Source organism: Sceloporus undulatus, chromosome 3 (genome assembly GCF_019175285.1).
Source record: "Sceloporus undulatus isolate JIND9_A2432 ecotype Alabama chromosome 3, SceUnd_v1.1, whole genome shotgun sequence".
NCBI classification, from domain to species: domain Eukaryota; kingdom Metazoa; phylum Chordata; class Lepidosauria; order Squamata; family Phrynosomatidae; genus Sceloporus; species Sceloporus undulatus.
In genome coordinates this window covers 7,914,514-7,933,791 of record NC_056524.1, presented here as the reverse complement: position 1 = coordinate 7,933,791, position 19,278 = coordinate 7,914,514, and the positions used below count along the sequence as shown (strand labels likewise).

The 19,278-nt window shown below is 41.7% G+C and overlaps 1 protein-coding gene across 1 annotated transcript in view; it reads left to right on the top strand.

Annotated features, from left to right (window-relative positions):
• Positions 1 to 18,891, top strand: part of INTS4 (integrator complex subunit 4) — a 43,500-nt gene extending 24,609 nt beyond the window's left edge. The window contains exons 15-23 of the mRNA XM_042459952.1: positions 461 to 618; positions 3,026 to 3,119; positions 4,681 to 4,761; positions 8,149 to 8,279; positions 9,455 to 9,514; positions 11,738 to 11,897; positions 13,287 to 13,430; positions 14,967 to 15,087; positions 17,260 to 18,891. Coding sequence (XP_042315886.1) covers positions 461 to 618; positions 3,026 to 3,119; positions 4,681 to 4,761; positions 8,149 to 8,279; positions 9,455 to 9,514; positions 11,738 to 11,897; positions 13,287 to 13,430; positions 14,967 to 15,087; positions 17,260 to 17,453 — 1,143 coding nt within the window. The 3' untranslated portion in view covers positions 17,454 to 18,891. The remainder of the gene's footprint in view (positions 1 to 460; positions 619 to 3,025; positions 3,120 to 4,680; positions 4,762 to 8,148; positions 8,280 to 9,454; positions 9,515 to 11,737; positions 11,898 to 13,286; positions 13,431 to 14,966; positions 15,088 to 17,259) is intronic.
• Positions 18,892 to 19,278: the final 387 nt, after the last annotated feature.

The following is a 19,278-nucleotide window of genomic DNA, read 5'->3' as shown; positions in this document are numbered from 1 at the left end:
CAGTGACTGGAGGGGGTTTTGCCTTCCTCTTAGAACAGAAGATCAGGAAGGCATATTTTTTTACTGTTTTTAGAGGGATTGGATATCACTTTTGTTATATTATTGAGTTTCTTCAAGGTCTGATATATTTGAAAGGATGGGATCTATTTCACACAGTCTCTTAATGTGAGTCTGTAAGTTCACTCTGCAACTTGACTTCCAGAAAAATAATCAGATATCTTAGAGTTGACTTCTTTTTGTCATTATCATTATGGATTTCTAATGGAAGAGTTCCCATTCTCACTGGTTCCCTGGAGAAAAAAGTCACTGTAGTGAAGAATGTTGGGTTTTATAGTAAAAATGTGGCTAGAAGACGGGAAACCCAATGTTAGCAAGTACAGTACCATACATGTGAGTTGGACAGAATGCAAATTGCTGAATTTGGCTCTTCATTTTCCACTCCCTTCTGTCTTTTGCTTAGTTGCCTGGGAAAAAGCTAGCATCTTCGCCTGTGTCTGCCAGCCTTGCCCTCCAAGAAGATCCTTCCCAGGAATTTCTCAAACAGAGCTTGGAACGAGTGTTCAATCTTCAGCATCTAGACCCACAGGGCATTCAGGAGCTGCTTGAGTTTACCATCCGGTAATTGTCCCAAAACTTCTTTTCTCGCTTTAAGGCATCTGCTGTCGGTGAAAAATAACAGATTACAGTGTAAAAACCAAAGTCAAAATTGTAAACAATCATATACATAATTCTAAAAATGTGCATATAATTTAATTATATTATATATAATATAATAATGTAATTTAAAATATGTATTAATAAATATGAATATATAAGCAAATCAACAAATCTCTCAGTGCATATGCATCTGTTTGCCTTTCTATACATAAGGAAATATATAGCATCCTGTCTATTAACATTATACAGTGGGCCCTTTATATATGCAGGGGATCTGTTCTGGATACCCCCCCCCCCCCCGCGCATGGCAAAAAACTTAGACCTCAAGTACTGTTGATTTCTATGGTTGTGTGCACCATTTTAAGTCCCCAGACTTGCCGTGCATGGAAGCTTAAATCCACATACAGCAAGCCCACATATGGAGCCTGCTGGTTGTATATGTTTATGATTTTGTATTTTGCTTTTTGTTCCTTAGTCCTTGCCCCTTAGTTTTGAACTTCTCTTAAGGACCCCCTTCCTTTTGTGCTTCTTTTGTATTTTGTGAGCTTGTACATCACAGTAAACCATGGCTTGTACTAATCACCCTGAGATTTCATTTAGATGAGTTCTTTACACTGCTGTAAATATTAACTTTGGTGTAGGGCTTGATGGAGGTTGCATTTACACTATAGAAATAATGCACTTTGAAATAACGTATGTGCTGAAGCTCCATCCTATGGAATCCTGGGATTTGTAGTTTTGCAAGATCTCAGCCCTTCTTTGCCAAAGGGTGCTAGTGCTTCACAAAACTAAAAATTCTGTGATTCTGTAGGATGGAGCCATGGCAGTAAAAGTGGTGTCAAGCTGCAATATTTCTACAGAGTAGATGCACCCAGAGTGAAGCAAAGACTTAGACGGAATATCTTGGTTGTGTTGGGTCCTTTCTTATTCTGTTTCTTCTACAGAAGAAAGGCTGGGTCCTCTTACAATTGTAGGTTTTTATAGATTCCCCTCCTGCTTTCTTGTACAAGAAAAGATATTTAGAAGGTCCAGCACAATTTCCATTCCCACATGTTAATACTTCCCCTGGTTGGTCTACCTGTGGGAAAGCTTTGCTAGCTAATCTGCAACATCAATTCCCAGTCTGCAACAAATTTAGTATATGAAGGCCAGCAACATCTTTTTTGAATTGGTTCTTTTTATGTCCTTCTGCAAGAATCTGGGTATATACACAGTCTTGAATAAAACTAACTGAACAAAAGGTGAGTTTTGATCTCTTGATCTTTTGTTAAATCAACTCTAAGATATCTGATTATTTTTTTGGAAGTCAAGTTACAGAGTGAACTTACAGACTCACATTAAGCGACTGTGTGAAATAGATCCCATCCTTTCAAATAGATCAGACCTTGAAGAAGCTCAGCAATATAACAAAAGTGATATCCAATCACTCTTTTGTAAGATCAAGAAAATGTTTGTCTTGCTTGCAGTTCAGTCTCTTGATTCATCTGTGGGAATCATAGAATTATAGAATCATAGAGTTGGAAGAGACCGCAAGGGCCATCCAGTCCAACCTCCTGCCATGCAGGAACTCTCAATCAAAGCATCCCTGACAGATGGCCATCCAGCCTCTGCTTAAAGACCTCCAAGGAGGGAGTCTCCACTGCACTCCGAGGGAGTTTGTTCCACTGTCGAACAGCCCTTACTGTCAGGAAGTTCCTCCTAATGTTGAGGTGGAATGAATGAACAAGTTGGACATGGGGAATTGCTAACTTGAAAAAGTATACTGTATTAGAGTATATTAAGTGCTGGTTCTGACCTTTACCTAGCTTGGGTCCAGATTATCTGAAAGACTGCATCTCCCTATATGAGCCTGGCTAAACTTTAAGAACTGCAGCAGGGAGTTTTTTATTGGCCCCACCACCTTATTAGACACGTTTGGTGATAGCATGGGAGAGTCTTGTTGGTAGTTGCTCCCAAGGTATGGAACTCCCTTTCCCGGGAGGTCCAGTTCACCCCTTCCTTCCTGTCTTTCCTCTGGCAGGTAACAACCTTTTTATTTAGGCAGGCATGAGGTTTTTAATACATTGCGGCAGATGAAACTTTTAATAAAGATCCATGTGTGTTGTGTTAAAAATGTGTCTACAATTGCCTTTAATATGTGTTTTTAAACTTGCTTTTTAAATAGAAATCTTTTTAATGGTGTTTTAACTTTTGTAACAAGAGCTTTTTTAGTTGTACTGTGCTTTTAAAGGTGGTAAAATACTTTGAATTCCATGCTGGGTGGAAGGTGGGGGGTATAAATTAAATAAACAAATAACAAATAAAATAAACCAGCTCCTGGTAATTAAATACGTTCTGTTCTCCCCACCGCTTCCTTTCTTTCCTCAAGAGACCTTCAAAGGTTTGGAGAACTCCAGTCTGACTTGGCTGGGATGGCTGACTTCTGTGCTACTTACCTCCGATGCCAACTGCTCCTGATAAAGGTATGCTTTTCACTTTACATCGAGCCCCAACTACGTTGCTGTACATTCCACTTTAGGGAGAGATTTTGCCCTTTAAAATCAAGCAAGAGAGTTGAATAATCCTTATGTGGCTTAAAGACAGTTAAACTAAAACTAGTCTGTTTGTGTACCACCCCCCCCCCCCCCCCCCCCCCCCCCCCCCCGTTGAGGAAACTTCTTCACTTACTCAGTGTGAACTTCCACTGACAACAGCACACAAGGTTTGGGGCTCACAGACAAAAGATTAGGTAAACAGCATAGGGACTGAGTGCATTAGTGAGGAGCTTGGCTTAGCAGCTTCTGGTGTGTTGTGGTTGTTCTTTGCTCTGCAAGAAAAAAAATAGCTTCCTTTAGTGCCACCTCTCATGCACTAAATTGGGTGTTGCAGTCTATAACATTGTAGAAATTGTAATGAAGTAGATGTAGTCATGGCCTCATCATTTTCTTGGGTATCACCAAGGACAGCTGACGGAGCAGCTCAGGTGCAGCTTTGTAGCCTCACTAGGTGAAGGACTGCTCTGTTAATTTCACTGTTACGGGTATATCTTGAAAAGGTACTTTTGAGGACTATAAGGAGGGAGCTGGATGTGGTAACTAGCTTTGTGCAAATGAATCTCAGGAATCCAGTTCCAGGGTGTTACCAGCAAGAGAGCAATTTGTGCTCACAAAACAAGGAGCTGCATGACTCCATGTCAGAAGTTGCCCAGGAAAACAGAATGGCTCTTGATTTAGGACTGAGGGGAAAATATTCTACAGTATCTGGGTGGCTCAAAATTAAGGAAGGCTGGCTCATAGGATTTACTTGCTCCCAACTTGACCCCCAAGTTTCAGTGCCATTTCATTAGGCACATTGATGGAGGTGGAGAAGCTTGTTTAATGGCTGCTAGCCACTGGTGTCTAGTAACAGCTTCCCACCCAGCTTGGTTGCAACTCCCATCAACCCTGACCAGTATGGATGAGTTGCAGCCACACACACCTGGAGGGCAATATGCTGGGACAGGCTAGCTAAGAAGGTCCTGTAGGATCAGAATGAGCATATCTCAGAATCCTAGGGGGCATCTACACAGTAAATAATGCATTTTGACACCATTATAAGTGCTCTAGCTCCTTTCAGTGGAATCCTGGGATTTGCAGATTTACAAGGTCTGTAGCCTTCTCTGCCAAAGAGTGCGGGTGCCTCACAAAACTACAACTCCCAGGATTCTGTAGGATGGAACCAGGGCAGTTAAAGTAGTGTCAAGCTGCATTAATTCTATAGTGTAGAAGCACCCCTAGTCACTAAACAGCAACAGTGAGACAGTCCTGGTTCACAATCTTCTTATGGGCTTCCCAGAGGCATCTGATTGACCACTGGGAGAAGAATGATGTTAGACTAGTTAAGCCTTTTGGACCAATCTGGGAGGCTGCTCTAAATGTACAAAAGATGAAAGTGGGGGAGCGGGCAGGGAATCATCTTCTAAATTTGTGTTCTTGGCCAGAAAGGTCCAGCAGATTCTTGGTTACTTTTTTGTGTGGTTGTTATTGCTTTGGTTATCTCCAACAGGCTCTTCAGGAGAAAATGTGGAATGTAGCTGCGCCCCTGTATTTGAAACAGAATGCCCTGGCATCTGCTGCAGCAAAGCAGGTAGAGTAATGTGTGCAGGGAAAAGGAATGAAGAACAGCCCTTATTTCAACGAGACAGAACTCTTTGAACTGCAAAGGGAGTGTGTGATTTCTTCCCTCTACTGTATTATGTTGGCCTGCTGATGACAAGAAGATGAATAACCTTCCAAGCTCTGGAACCACAGAGCCCAAATTTAACAGGGAGAAAAGAAATTGTTATGGTGCAATTCTGTGAATGAATCCCCAGTGAATCCAAAGAATGGCACGAAAGCATTTGTCAATGTCTGCTAGACTCTATTGGTTCATATTTGGTATGTTGCTAGAGATTCGGGGGAGATGCCATTTTTTGCTTCCAGATCTCAACATTATTAACTGCAGCCACTTCCTTAGGAGCTGAGCTCCATGGTCTGAGAGTCACTTTCCAGGTTCCTTTGTTCATTCAGTATAAAATTTTACCTGGTGGAACCTGTTGCTAAGGAAGGAATGGTAGCTCTTGTCACTTTGATTTGCCTGCACAGCATCTCTGTGACCTGGCCTGGGTTATAAGAAACAAACAAAATGCTCAACAAGGGGCATGAATTTACACTCTTAGTACCTTTATTAAAAAGCGGTAGCAGAACCTTCTAACCCTTATGCACAAATATTTTTGAAGTACACTGGTGCCTCGGGATACGAAATGATCGGGTTACAAAATTTCCGGGATATGAAAAAGTTGGATTGGCAAAAAACTGTTTCGGGTTACGAAATATTTTTCGGGTTACGAAATTCATTTCGGCGTGAAATTCAAATGCTGCAAAGTGCAGCTATAGGCTTTCCAGTGCTAACGGAAAGCCTTTTCGGGTTACGAAATTTTCGGGTTACGAAAGGAATGGCGGAACGAATTAATTTCGTAACCCGAGGCACCACTGTATGTATCTGGGCAATGCCAAATGAAATCTCAGGATAGAATGATACCTAAACAGAGCTTGGAAAAAGTAACTCCCTTAGAAAAAGTAACTCACCTAGAATACTGTGTCCAGTTCTGGGCACCACAATTCAAAAAGCATATTGACAAGCTGGAGCATTCCCAGAGGAGGGCCACCTGGATGGTGAAGATTCTGGACTTAGGGAGCTAAGTTAAGAGATGGTATGATAGCCTTGTTTAAATATTTGAAGGGATGTCATATTGAGGATGGAGCAAGCATGTTTTCTGCTGTTTCAGACAATAAGAACCAGAACAATGGATGCAGGCTCCAGGAAAAGACATTCTACGTCAACATTAGGAGGAACGTCCTGACAGTGAAAGCTGTTCAGCAGTGGAACACTTTCCCTCGGAATGTAGTGGAGTCTCCTTCTTTGGAGGTCTTTAAACAGAGGCTAGATAGCCATCTGTCAGGGGTGCTTTGATTGTGAATTCCTTCATGGCAGGGGTTGGACTGGATAGCCCATGTTGTCTCTTCCAACTCTATGATTGTAGGCTGCCACTCCCACAGTTCCATTCCAGCTAGCTAATCCTCAGTGTTGTAGTCCAAAAGTAACTTTTCAAGCCTTTTCAAGAGTTTGAGATGTGGTGGGGGAAGGAGACTGAGTGGCTTATTTCTATAATGTATACAGGATGTGGAATTGAATCTTTCAACTGTTTGAAAAGTTATTGCATTTCATCCAGGATTGGACAATGGCAAGGGGTTGTGAGGCACAATGGCCTCCCATGGGAACCATACCCTCCAACTGTTCCCATTTGGCAGGGACAGTCCTGATTAATTCTGTCATCCCATTTTTTTCAACTGCTTTTAAAATGTCCCAGTTTCTCCTACTGTTATAGATTGCTGATTATTGATTATCTTAAAACTAGAATTTTAACCAGAAATCAGCAGGGAGACCGAAGAGTCGATTGGAAAGGAAAAATGTTATTTTTAGCTGCAGCTGTTGTTCCCAGCAGAAATTTTTTACAAATTACTGGGATCTCAGTTCTAAAATGAACCAAGTTTTTATAGTATTTTGAACAAAGGAAACTACAAATCACATTTCATTGGTTACACTGAATTAAACATTTACACCCCTGTATATTCATTGGATATCCTAGCATACGTCTCTATCCCACGTGGGTTAGCCATCAATCAATCTATTATCTTCATGTTTTGTTTCACTGTCCCCAAACTCTATGCAGTACTTCCTTTTACATTCCAAAACAGAACATTTGACATGACTTGGAATAACAACTTTGGCTGTCATTTCAGCACTATAATTTTAGCTCCTGAGCAAGCAAAATTCTGAATTTTAACCATGCTACTACACCACTTTACTTATTTGCCCCCAACTTACTTCAGTTACTGCAAGCTGAGTTGAAAGTACAAAGGAGCCCTGGTGGCACAGTGGTTAAATGTCATTACTGCAGCCACTCTCACAAAGCACAAGGTTGTAAGTTCAATTCCAGTCAGGGGCTCCAGTTCGACTCAGCCGGGTATCCTTCCATAGGCTGCTAAAATGAGGATCCAGCTTGTTTGGGGTAATTAGCTTACACTTTGTAAACCGCCTAGTGCACCAGTAAGCAGTATAGAAATGTACTTGTTGTTGCTAAAGTACAAACTCAGCAGGAAGGACAAGAGAGGAGGGGCAGAATCTTGCCCTTCTCAGGAGGCTCAGTCAAATGCTAACTGCTGCAGCTTCTCCTAGCCTGTGTGTCTTCTTTAATAACTTTTACCATCTTGACCAGACACTGCTGTTGCTTGGCCACATGTGTCCTGGTTTCCCCCAAAATTAGGACTCATAGCAGCTCACAATTAAAAACAACAACACAAAAACATACAAAAATTGAAAATTAAAATAGAATTGAATTATTCACAGTATTAAAACAGTTCAGACCTCAAAATGAAATGCAATTAAAAGAAACATAAAAAGCTATTAAAACAGTTCAGTTAAAACAATATAGCACCCTCTTGCCTGTACTTTAAAAACGTTGTTTTAAAAGCCTGTCAGAAAAAAATAATTTAGCCTACCAATGGAAGCACAGAAAGAAGGGGGGCATCTTGCCTCCATTGAAAGGGAGTTTGTTTCTAGGAGCAGCCATCGAAAAGGCCCTTTCTCATGTCCCCAACTTCCTTGAGAGAAGGGCCTCTCCTGATGATCTCAGGACTCAGGCTGGCTCATAAGGGGAATACAGTCTGCCGTATAGCCTGGGCCATTTAGGATTTTATGGATCATAGCCAGCATTTCAAATTGTGCCTGTGTAAATCCACTGTCAGGCAGCGGAGCTGTTTTAATAAGGACATAGTATGGTCTCTGCATCCACTCTGGCTGCAGCTGTTTGGACCAGCTGAAGTTTCTGAACACTTTTCAAAGGCAACCTCAAGTAGAGTAGTTACAGGATAGTAGCCCAAACACTTTGGGAAATCTGCCAGAATTGAAACCATCATGTTTCTTCTTGCCTAGATCATGGAAGAAACATACAAGATGGAGTTCATGTACAGCGGCGTGGAATACCAGCAAGTGGTCATCATCCACCACATGAGGCTGCAGGCAAAAGCATTGCAGCTGATAGTAACTGTGCGGACAACGAGAGGGTAAGCCAAGCGTCCCATCTGAAATTAAGAATGGCTACAACCATAACTAGTAACATATCTAAGTACCCTAAAGGCATCAGATTCTTTCTGATATTCTTTCTGAAGCTAAGCAGGGTCACCCCTTGTTAGTACTTGGTGGGGAAGCGGCCAGGGAATACCAAGTGCTGTAGGCTATATTTCAGAGGATGAATTGGAAAACCACTTCAGAGTACAGTCAGCTCTCCACATTCGCGGGGGTTAGGCGTACAGGACCTTCATGAAAGTGGGGGGGGGGGGGGTGAATACAGTGGAAGCAGGGGAGAGGTTCTCTCCCAAGAAGGCTTCTCAGGCTTAGGGCTGCCGTGTGTGCATTAAAAGAGCAATCCTGCACTTTGAGAGGAAGAGATGATGATGTTGATGATGAGCGATCACTGCTGTGCACACATCACAGCCCATTTTAGAAGGCAGTTGGCGGTGGTCATCCCTGGTTCTCTGCCCTCCCCAAGCCCAACGCTGCTGTGTGCACATTCACCCAACTACATGGGGTTGGGGAGGGCGGAGCAGCAGCACCAACTACCTCCCAAAGTGTATTGCTCTGTGGGCTGTACGCAGCTGTACGCCCTTTTCAGCAGCTTGGTCTTTTTCTCCTTTCTCTTCCCAGCAAGGCTGGCTGGCCTCTGTGTACCTTAAACTGGGATGGCGTTGTTAGATTGCTTTCTGATAACCCACTTCCACATTCCTCTCTCCACCTGATCTGGGGCGACTGCTGTCGATAGTTTGCCTGAGCAGCTGGAGGGAGGGAGTATGGAAGCAAGACAAAAAGCAATGCAGTAACCCCATCCTGGTTTCAGGCATGAAGAGGCTAGCCTACTTGACTTGGGAGGAAAGAAGGAAGCAACTAAAAGTCCCTTCAAACTTATTTGCCATTTTTAAAAAGGCTCTTTCTAGGCCTAAAATGGCCTAGGCTCTGAAATGTGGTAAAAATGTCCCCCTACCCCCTGCAGGCAAATAATAATAATAATAATGATGATGATGATGATGATGATGATGATGGACCTCTGGGAGGCCATGAGGGCCACAAAAATGGCCCCAGGTGGCCACATGCAGCTCATGGGCTGCATTTTGCCCACCCTTATTTTAGAATGAAAGAAAAACACATTGCATACATAAAATGGGTTTCTGTATTTTAATTACAGAGTAGAACCTCTCTTTGGAATTTGTGAGAAGTTTTTACAAGAAGTGGACTCTTTTCAAAGGTATGTTTCACTTTGACCCTTGTGTGCTCATGTCTCTTGCCAAATTGTCATGAACTGTACAGGTTGAATCTCGTTTCTACTAAATGCTTCGGACCAGCAGTATTTTGGAATATTTGCATATACATAATGAGATCTTGTAGATGGGAACCAAATCTAAACATGAAATTCAGTTATGTTTTGTTCATATACACTTTATATACATAGCCTGAAAATAATTTTATGCATAATATTTTTAATAATTTTGTGCATGAAACAAAGTTTGTGCACACTGAACCATCTGGCAGCAAAAGTGTCACTATCTCATGCACCCATGTGGACGATTTTAGAGTATTTCAGATTTCAGAATTTTGAATAAGGGATACCCAACTTGTAAAGGAAATGAAAAATCCAGATGTAGATTGTACCACGTCAGACCAGTACAATAAATAAATCCTTTTACACCCCAAACTACCAATTAAACCTTGTCTCTAACATGCTAGTTTTCTGTCTGTGTAGAGTTTTCTATTAGTCTTTGTTTTAAACAGGGGAACTCTCAGACATATGAACTCCACCTTCTTTTGAATGGGTGCAGTTCAAACACTAGTTTACTACCTCCTCCTTGCTTTGTGACAGCATTATCTTGGTTTAGGGAAGGTTTTGAACCAGTTTAGAAAGTGTTTGAGCAATTGATGTTGGAACCTGTGGCAGCAAAAGAATAAAGCAGAAAAGATTCACAGCATGCCCACTCATAATCGTTTCAGAAATTGCACAAATATTGTGTTCTCTCATCCATGAAGGATTAGAGACATAGGAATGTGTTTTCTTTTCTTTCCCTGCAATGCCTTTCCTTGAATGGATCGCTCCTCCCATTTCCTCTCATAGCCAAAATATTCTAATTAGACAAAACCTGGAAAATTTAGAGCTTTTGATCTCAGCTCCCAGAATGGATTTTTTTTTAATTATTCTGAACATTTTAGTTTAAAATGTGTTTCAGAACTTAGGTTGGAAGTGGAGATGTATTTTCATTTCTTTATTCCTTCTGCTGTTGTTTTTTAACTACATCAGGTTGGCCCCAATTCATGGCAACCCTGTTGATGAGCGATCTCCAAGACCCCCTATTCTTCACTGTTTTCTTTAGTCTTGTAGATTTAGGCCCATGGTCTCCCCGACTGAGTCTAGCCTTATAGTCTTCCTCTCTTTCTCCTGCCTTCCACTTCACTAAGATTATCACTTTTTCCAGCAAGTTGTGCCTTCTCATGATGGGGCCAAAGTACGACAGCTTTAGTTTTGTCATCTTGGCTTCCAGGGAGAGTTCAGGTTTAATCTGTTCAGGGACCCATTTATTTGTCTTTTTATTTTATTTTATTATTTTTTTATTTATTTGGCTTTCCACAGTATCCTCAACATTCTTCTCAAGCACCACATCTCAAAGGAGTTGATTTTCTTCCTCTTGGATTTCTTCACATTAAAACCTGGGTCTTTCAGAATTCCACAAAAGGCTTCACATTCTGTACTAATTATTAAAATGCTGTGCCATGTAGTGTTAAAACAGTTCTCCAGACCAGATCCATAGCTTTTCCTGTGGGCTCTGGGAGTGACTGTACCACATGTTTATATACTCTCACCCTCTAATGTTCTGCATATTAAAACGCAAGGCATAAAAATGGCTGGTGTAGTCTTCCACCTCAATCCTAGGCAGTGATTCTGACTACAGTTCCATTGCCCCCATTTAAAGAGGTTCTAGCTTCTCTGCAGGTTTTCCTTGCAACATCTGGCCAAAGAGGACAGTATTATAAATGCATATTTTGCTCCATCACACAAGTGCAATGAAAACTATGACATGCTTGGAAAGAAGAGTGTGTATTTATACTACAGTAGTTGTTTGATTCTACATGAACACTAGTGACAAAGCTGGCCATTATAAGAACTTTTTAACTTAGCACAAGTGTTTGAATCCCCCTTTCCTTCCTCCTTCTGAATCCCTTTAAGCGGCTTTGAGTCCCAAACTGGGAAAAAGGAGGGATAGAAATAATAATAATAATAATAATAATAATAATAATAATAATAATAATTGTTTGATGCTCCAATGATAGTGAGTTCTCATGAATGGATCCGTTTGTAGAAGGCACTACAGATTCCTGTCAGTAATGGCAAAGATTCTGATCCCACCCCCAGGCACATCTGCTTGTGACAAAGTGCTTTGGCCTTCTCTTTCAGCCACCTCTTTCTTTTGCTACACCACAGGTGCTTCATTGCTGAGCTTCCTCACATGCAAGACAGTTTTGTTGACAAACTCCTGGACCTAATGCCCAGACTGGTAACCTCCAAACCTTCAGAAGTTGTCAAGATCCTACAGGCAACATTGCGACAGAGTAGTTTCCTTAGCCTTCCTCTCCCAGAGAAGGTGAGTATCTCACAGGTGGGCACTCTTGAAATTAGTCTGAGAAGCACTCTGGGACTCTGGTTTTGTACAGATGTTGCAGCAAGACTGTTGTGACTTGGTGAAACTTAAAAAGTTGCTTTTATGATGATGATGATGATAGTTTATTTTTATAGCACTGTAAATGTACACAGTGCTGTACATACAAATGATCAAATCATTAAAAATGATGTGCTGAATTCATCTGTAGCCAAGCATTAGTAGAAGTTACAGTGTGCTGCATCCCTGTTCAGCAATGCCTTCTTTCCTGGATATTCTGTTTCATGTTGGTGATTATGCAGCCTTCCAATTGTCAGACTTCAGCTCCCAGTATTCCTCTCTATTGGTTATCCTGGCTAAGGCTGTTGGCTCTTACAGTCCAGCATCTGGAGGGCCACATGATTCCCACTCCTGGGTCTTATGCCCCCCCCCCCATTTTATTCCCATCTTCATGTCACAAACAGATATTCAGCATTCTGTGACCCTGAGCCTGTTCAGTCCCCATTAAGCTATTTCTGTGTTCATTTGCTCTCAGCTATATTCTCCTGAGATCCCCCCCACACACACACACACATCATGCAGTGCATACTGATGCTTCTTGTTTTTCAGTAACCCTGGTTTGGTAGGATAGCTATTCTATAGCTCAGCATTTCTGTTTGTAAGTCAACTATATTGCAGTACCTGCAACCATAATTTCCCTCCCAACCAGAACTCAAGACCCCAGGATTAATGTCATTTCCACAAATTAAATGGCCTTTCTCATTACTATTTTAAGAGGATTTTGTTGATACCATCATAATTTTTAAAATAGATAATTATCTAAGGTTTGTGTAGTGGGATGATTTTATTCACAGCAATGGCTGGATGATCAGTTTCTCAGTTGCATAAGCCACAGTAAGAAATGGTTTTTTTGCCCAGGTATGCAGTCCTTTGCTTGTTCCATTTGTGGTGCAAGAAAAAAATAATCCCTAATTAACCACAATTCCTTCTTTTATGGTTACTAGCTTCAGAACAGTCCAAACCATGATTTGAAGTTAGTTTAATATCCTGCCTTGTTCTATAGCTGCTAATCAGTTTCCCAGTTTAGATGAAATGGGAAATTATGTTTTTTGAGAAACTTGCTGGCTGGATTATTTCCACTACAGAATGAGAAGTGAGGAAACTGTGTGTTGGTGGGCAAAGGGCCTTGTGAATATTCAAATCCACTTGGAAGAGATTTCTTCATACATGCTAAAGATCATACATGTTGGTACTGGAGTAATAACCTCCCAAGGGCAGTATGAATCCCGAGTCCCAAAAAAGAAAGGGAAGGAATATGTATGGAGAGTAAATTTGTCACAAAGGATATGCTGATTTGCTTCTTTCATGTCCCAGATTCACAGGGCAAGTGCCACCATTATTGAGCCAACGGGTGAATCTGATAATGCACTGCGCTTCACGTCAGGATTAGTTGTTGCCTTGGATGTTGATGCAACTCTAGAACATGTGCAGGATCCACAGGGCACAGTGAAAGTTCAGGTAATATGAATAAGAACATAAATCACTGGTCAGACCTAGGGTCTGCTTAGCCTAGCATTTTGTCTCCAGCACTGGTCACCCAGACACCTCTGGGCACTCATAAACCAGGCATGGCAGTAGTGGCCTGATGGGATAATCTCCCTGTTTCTTCCTGCTCGCTCCCTAGAACTGACAGATACACTGCTTCTGAACATGGAAGTTGCCTCTTAGCTCCTGGGGCTGATACCTATTGAAATCACCTAAGAGCTTGTATTACTAAAATTAACTTGAAGGCACCAGATCTTGTCTGAACCTGGAAACTAAGTAGGACTGGTTAGTGCTTGGATGAGCCACTACCAGGGAAGACTGACTACTGTAAGCTATATTCAGAGTAAGGCAATGGCAAACCACCTCTTCAGTATTCTGTGCCTAAGAAAACTCTATTAAATTTATAGGATTGTCGTAAGTCAGTGTGGTATAGTGGTTTAATCATTGACAACAATTCTGGATATAAGGGGTAAACTTCCTGCTCAGCCATGGAAGTTGACTGGGTGACCTCAGGCAAGTCACACACACTCAGCCTTAGAGGGAGGCAAAGGCAAATACTCTCTGAATGCATCTCACCAAGACAATCCCATGAGAGGTTCACCTTAGAGTTGCCATAAGTTGGTAATGATTTGAAGGCGTACAGCAACAGCAACATAAGGCAATGGGGGACTTGGAGGCACATTCTTTTACTAATGTATGACTAAAATCCTTTTGATCCAATCATAGGGCAGCCAGTTTGTGTGGCAGTTGTGTATTTGTGTGTGGTGCACTTTCCACTGGCTCTGTGTTTTTTAAATCTATTATTTCATACACAGAATGTGTAGTCCCAAGATTCCTTAATGCAGAAGAATGAGTTGCAAATTAAATAAAACACTAGGGCTCGTTCTGCACGGGTACCCTAGTACATGCCGCGCATGTACTAGGGTTAGAAAGGGGCATCCATTTTGGACGCCCCTAACCCTAGTACGCGCTCGGCACGTACAAAATGGCGGCACCCATTCTACATGGGCACTGCCATCTTGACGTAGCGAATGCGTCGTGCGGTGCTAATGACATCCCGAGTGCGCCATTGGTGCCTCGCGGCGTCATTAGCGTGCCGCAAGAAGCTGCTTTTTACCGCTTCTTTTTTGCAGTGCGGAGGAGTCGCGTGGTTTGGCCGCTGGGGCTCCTCCGCGCTGCAAATGAAGGCGCTTTCCAGACCGCCCTTTTGGGCGGTCTGTAAAGCGCCAATGAGAGTGAACACTATCAGTATATTGATAATAGATGCCAGCCACAGATGCTTGTGAAATGTCAGAAATAAACTCTGCTGGAACATGGCCACATAGCCTGAAAAACCCACAAAAAACTATTCCCAGGTCTGTTGTCTCTTCCTCAGGCCCGCTGTTACATCTGCCCAGTTTGACTTTTTTATACCTTCCAGCTCAAGTCTCATTGTGCTGGGATCTTTCCCCCTATTCTGCTCCTGTCTATCACCCCTTGATACTGACAAATACTATTCTTCTTTTCCAGGTACTCTATCCTGATGGTCAGGCGCAAATAATCCATCCAAAACCTGCAGATTTTAGAAACCCTGGGCCAGGAAGGCACCGATTAATTACTCAGGTTTACCTTTCACATACTGCTTGGACAGGTAAAGAAAATGTTGTCTTTAATGTATTGGAAATTCTGGACAGCATACGTTGCATTTGAGTAATGCCCAACCTCTTACGTATAGTGTAGGTTTTTTCTTCAGTGAAGAAGCAAGAGAGTAGCTGAAATCCCCCCCTCCCCAACATGAATACATTATTTGCTGCACGTGTGACAGCCATCTAGAAAATACCACATGTTAAGTGCTGGGAAAAGATTGCTCTGCAGGCTTAACACAGGGTAATTTAAATCATATGGATAAAAGTAAGTTCATTAAATCATATGGATAAAAGGTTTGTTGGTGGCCCTACAGAATTGTATCTGTTCTTTTTCAACTAAAAAATTGCTGTGGAACCTTGGAAAAATAAAATTGAAAACAATATTTTATACAGTGACAGATACTAGATGAGTAGCCTTTCCAGTCAATCACAGATAACATCCATAAATGCTTGCAGCAATTTGGTTGTTTTGTTTTTTGAATTTTAATTTTTGCAACTCATGACTAATTCTAACATTGCAAGGAGGTCTCCAATCATGTGCTGCCAACCTCCGCATTTTTTGCTGCCTGTTTTCTTTAGCCCCCTCTGAAATAGTTGCCAGGACCAATTTTTAAGTTGCCAGTTATTACTAGAAATGTTTAAACCTCCTCCCCTTTGTATGCGTTAATAAGTTTTTCTAGCCCTAAAGTAACCTATTTGGTCTAGTTTTTAATATGTTAAGTATTTGTTTATTTTTGAAACATTTTTTAAAAAAAATCCAGAGTATTTTACACTAGGAAAAAACAAACAGAAATTACAGTATTAAAGCACCAGAATTAAAAAAAAAAGGTAAAATATAGTGGAGTATACTCAGCAGATATTACGAAGTAATCAGCAGAATAAAATGACAAACATAGAATCAAAGCCCAGGAGAACTGATGAAGCACTTGGCCCCTGCTGCAAACCTTACTACTTTGACAAGGTGTTTAAATGTGAGGGGAGGATTGTTAAACTCACTAAAGCCACAATGGAATCCCTATGTCTTTCCATCCACCCAACTTCTTACAATAGAGGGACTTGGAGTAGAACTCCATAGCTTTTCAAATAATTCTTCTTGCATGTGAGAATGAAATAAGCAACAATTTACACCTGTAGCAAAGAAGCATGCATTGCAAGACATCAATCCTAAATGTTAAAATTGGTTTCTGTATGCTGTTACTTTCCTTACAAACTCCACATGTGGAAGAGCAGGAACAGGGAGAGAAGCCATCTCCAAATGTGTTTTCTGGTGTGTGTGGATTGTAAGAGATGCAGTGTCTATTATATGTGTACAGCATCCTTTGGATCTTGTGCAAATCTATCAGTATCTCTCCCCCCCGTGTCAGGTTGCCATCTGGGTCAGGCTGCTGTTGACTTTGAAGTCCTTCATGGTTGGGAATAATATAATTCTATGGGTCAGTCTTTATCAATTTACCTCTACCCACAGTTTGGGAAAGTTGCATTTCTGACCACAGCTCCCAAAAATCCCCCAGGCAGCTATGACCTCCTGAATCCCCAATCAGCATTATGAAGCTTGTAGCTGGATGAAATGTTGTAGTCCAAAAGTCAATTTTCCAACCTTTGGGTCCACTTCAGCACCTCTCTCAGCCATCAGCATCTGCGATTCATGATTCTTTGTTAGCTGATGTTTGGCAACAGCAAACAAACAAACAAAAACCAACCCCAAGACCGAGAGTAGAATTCAGTAATGGATTTACGCTTTCCTAAGTGTACTACTGTGTGTGGAAAGTAGAACTGAACAGTTTTGCAACTTCACAGTTCATATGGATGGTTCTTTAGTGCTTCTGCTACATCACTATGTATGCATAAAGTTACACAACCTAGGCTGGATCTACACTGCAGAATTAGTGCCAATTGACACCACTTTAACTGCCATGGCTGAGTGCTGTTGAATTCTGATATTTGTACCATAGTTTTATGAGATATTGGGCCTTCTCTCAGAGAACACTGGTACTGCAACAAACTACAAATCCCAGGATTCCATAGGATGGAGTCGTGGCAGTTGAAGTGGTGTCAAACTGCATTAATTCTGCTGTGTGAAAGCAATCATAGACAGTGATATAGAATCTCAGCCCTGTCTGTCTGTCTGTCTCCATCCACCTACCTACCCAACTATTCATGTATTATTTCCTCTTCAGAGCCTTGTCAGATTGAAGTACGGCTGTTGCTGGCATACAGTTCGGACAGAAACAAGGCGTCCACGAGGCTTCCACGGTCCATGTGGGGAGATAGCTTTGACCTTCTCCCTCAGTCTGAGAATGCCATCGAAGGAACTATCCCTTTCAGCAAACCCGTCAAAGTCTATATCATGCCCAAGCCTGCCAGACGGTGACACCTTGTTGTGGAACCAGTATATTTTATGCTGCTGGTGTGCTTTCTCAAAGTAATTGGAGATACTTAAAACCTAGAACAGGACACACATGCTGTGATACTTCATTGGGACATATGTTTCCAAACACCACACACATCGCCTTAAAGAAAGCAGTTTTCTCTAAGAGAATTTAAGAGTATTAGAAGATGATGGTGCAACATCTGCAACTTTATACTGTGTTAGGGTCTTCCCCTTAGTCAAAAGCTATGTGTTGGCATGAAACGTTGAAAAGCAGAGAAGGGATGTTGCTGGTTTTGTGCTATAGTAACCAACATCAACAAATTGTCCTTTTACAGGCTGAAGGCCCAAATCTCCTGGCTTGGTTTCTTTTCATGGGACTGAGATGATAGTGTGTGTTGTATTGTTTCATGTGGGCTTTCACGGCCTTAAGCACAATTGCAGGCGATGGATTGCCTCTGGAATACAGACAAGACTTTTGAACATGTACCCTCCATGTGATGGCTGTATGGCCCAGTGTTTTTATTCTAAGAACTTGGCATTTGCTGACCTTGTTGTCAATTAATTGTGTTCACCATTTGAAAAATCAGAAGAGATACTGTGTTTTATAAACTAGGAGAGACACTTCCTTACCCACCGGCTTCTTCAGATCCCAACTTTCTTTTTTTGGTATTTTTTAATTTCGTGTCTTATTTATGAACCAACACATTTATTCCAGGTTCTTTTCTTTTTAGCATGACATCAGTGTGTCTTCCAGTGTGTTTGGGGTGTACTGCAAGCCATACTCCTTGATTTATCCCTGTAATTTTGGTGATTTCATCTGTATCTTTATCTGTATTCCAGCTCACCAGGGGTTGGCAAAGTGCCGCCTGCAGACCACAAATAGCCCTTGGGACCACCAAGTGTGACTGTAGCCTCCCAGCCTCAACAATTTGGGGCAATTTGTTGCCCAAAAGCCACTCAGAATGGGTCAAAACGACAGAAGTAGGGTTTCCCTAGTCCTCCAAACCTTTAAAAAAAAGGCTGGGAGTGACATCACATCACTTCAGGTGTGCTGAAACTGCGTGGTGCAACCCACCCGGTGGGTGTGGGGTGGGAAAATGGTCCTTGTCCCATTGTCTAGCTCTAGTTTAAGCAGGTGAACTTCATCTTGAATGGCAGCTGGATCCAGCTATGCATTTTTGGCTGCCCTGTTCTACATTTTAGAGAAAGGATCACCTTGTACATCCCTGGAGCTTGACATTACACTTGGAGCAGAGACCCTCTTGACAAAGGAAGTCTTGGGTATTTTTAGGGGAGGACAGTGTCTATGTGCCTGCCATGGTTTTCAGGGCAGTTGTTACTACCTTTTCTTTTTATGTGGAAAGCTACACATTTGGAGCCAAAACAGGAAAAAATATTTTCATTTGTTACAAATTAAATAAATTTGCACAGAAGAGTACACTTTGTTGTGTTGGCTTTCTACAGTAAAATGGTAGAGGAAAAATAATTTGTTGCTTAAAATTCATGTTTATGAGTGCCAGTATGAAAATGTGTGTTGAATGTACAGATTTGATAAGCATGGAACGCTGGTGCTTGGGGCACTGAGTTGACTACATCCACAATGCAGACTGTTCAAGAGATGACCCAGCCTAACACCAAACATTTATCGGAGGCTTTCTTGCTCAGGGGAGGAGAGAACTCTCTCAATGGTATGGAGTAAGAATACCGACTCAGTGTTTGTGTATCTGGCATGCATGCGCAATATCTCCAAGTTTCTCAGCTTGCTGTCTGCTCCTCCTACAGACCCTGCCACATAGAGATAAGCAGTATAGGCCAAGGCGTGTTA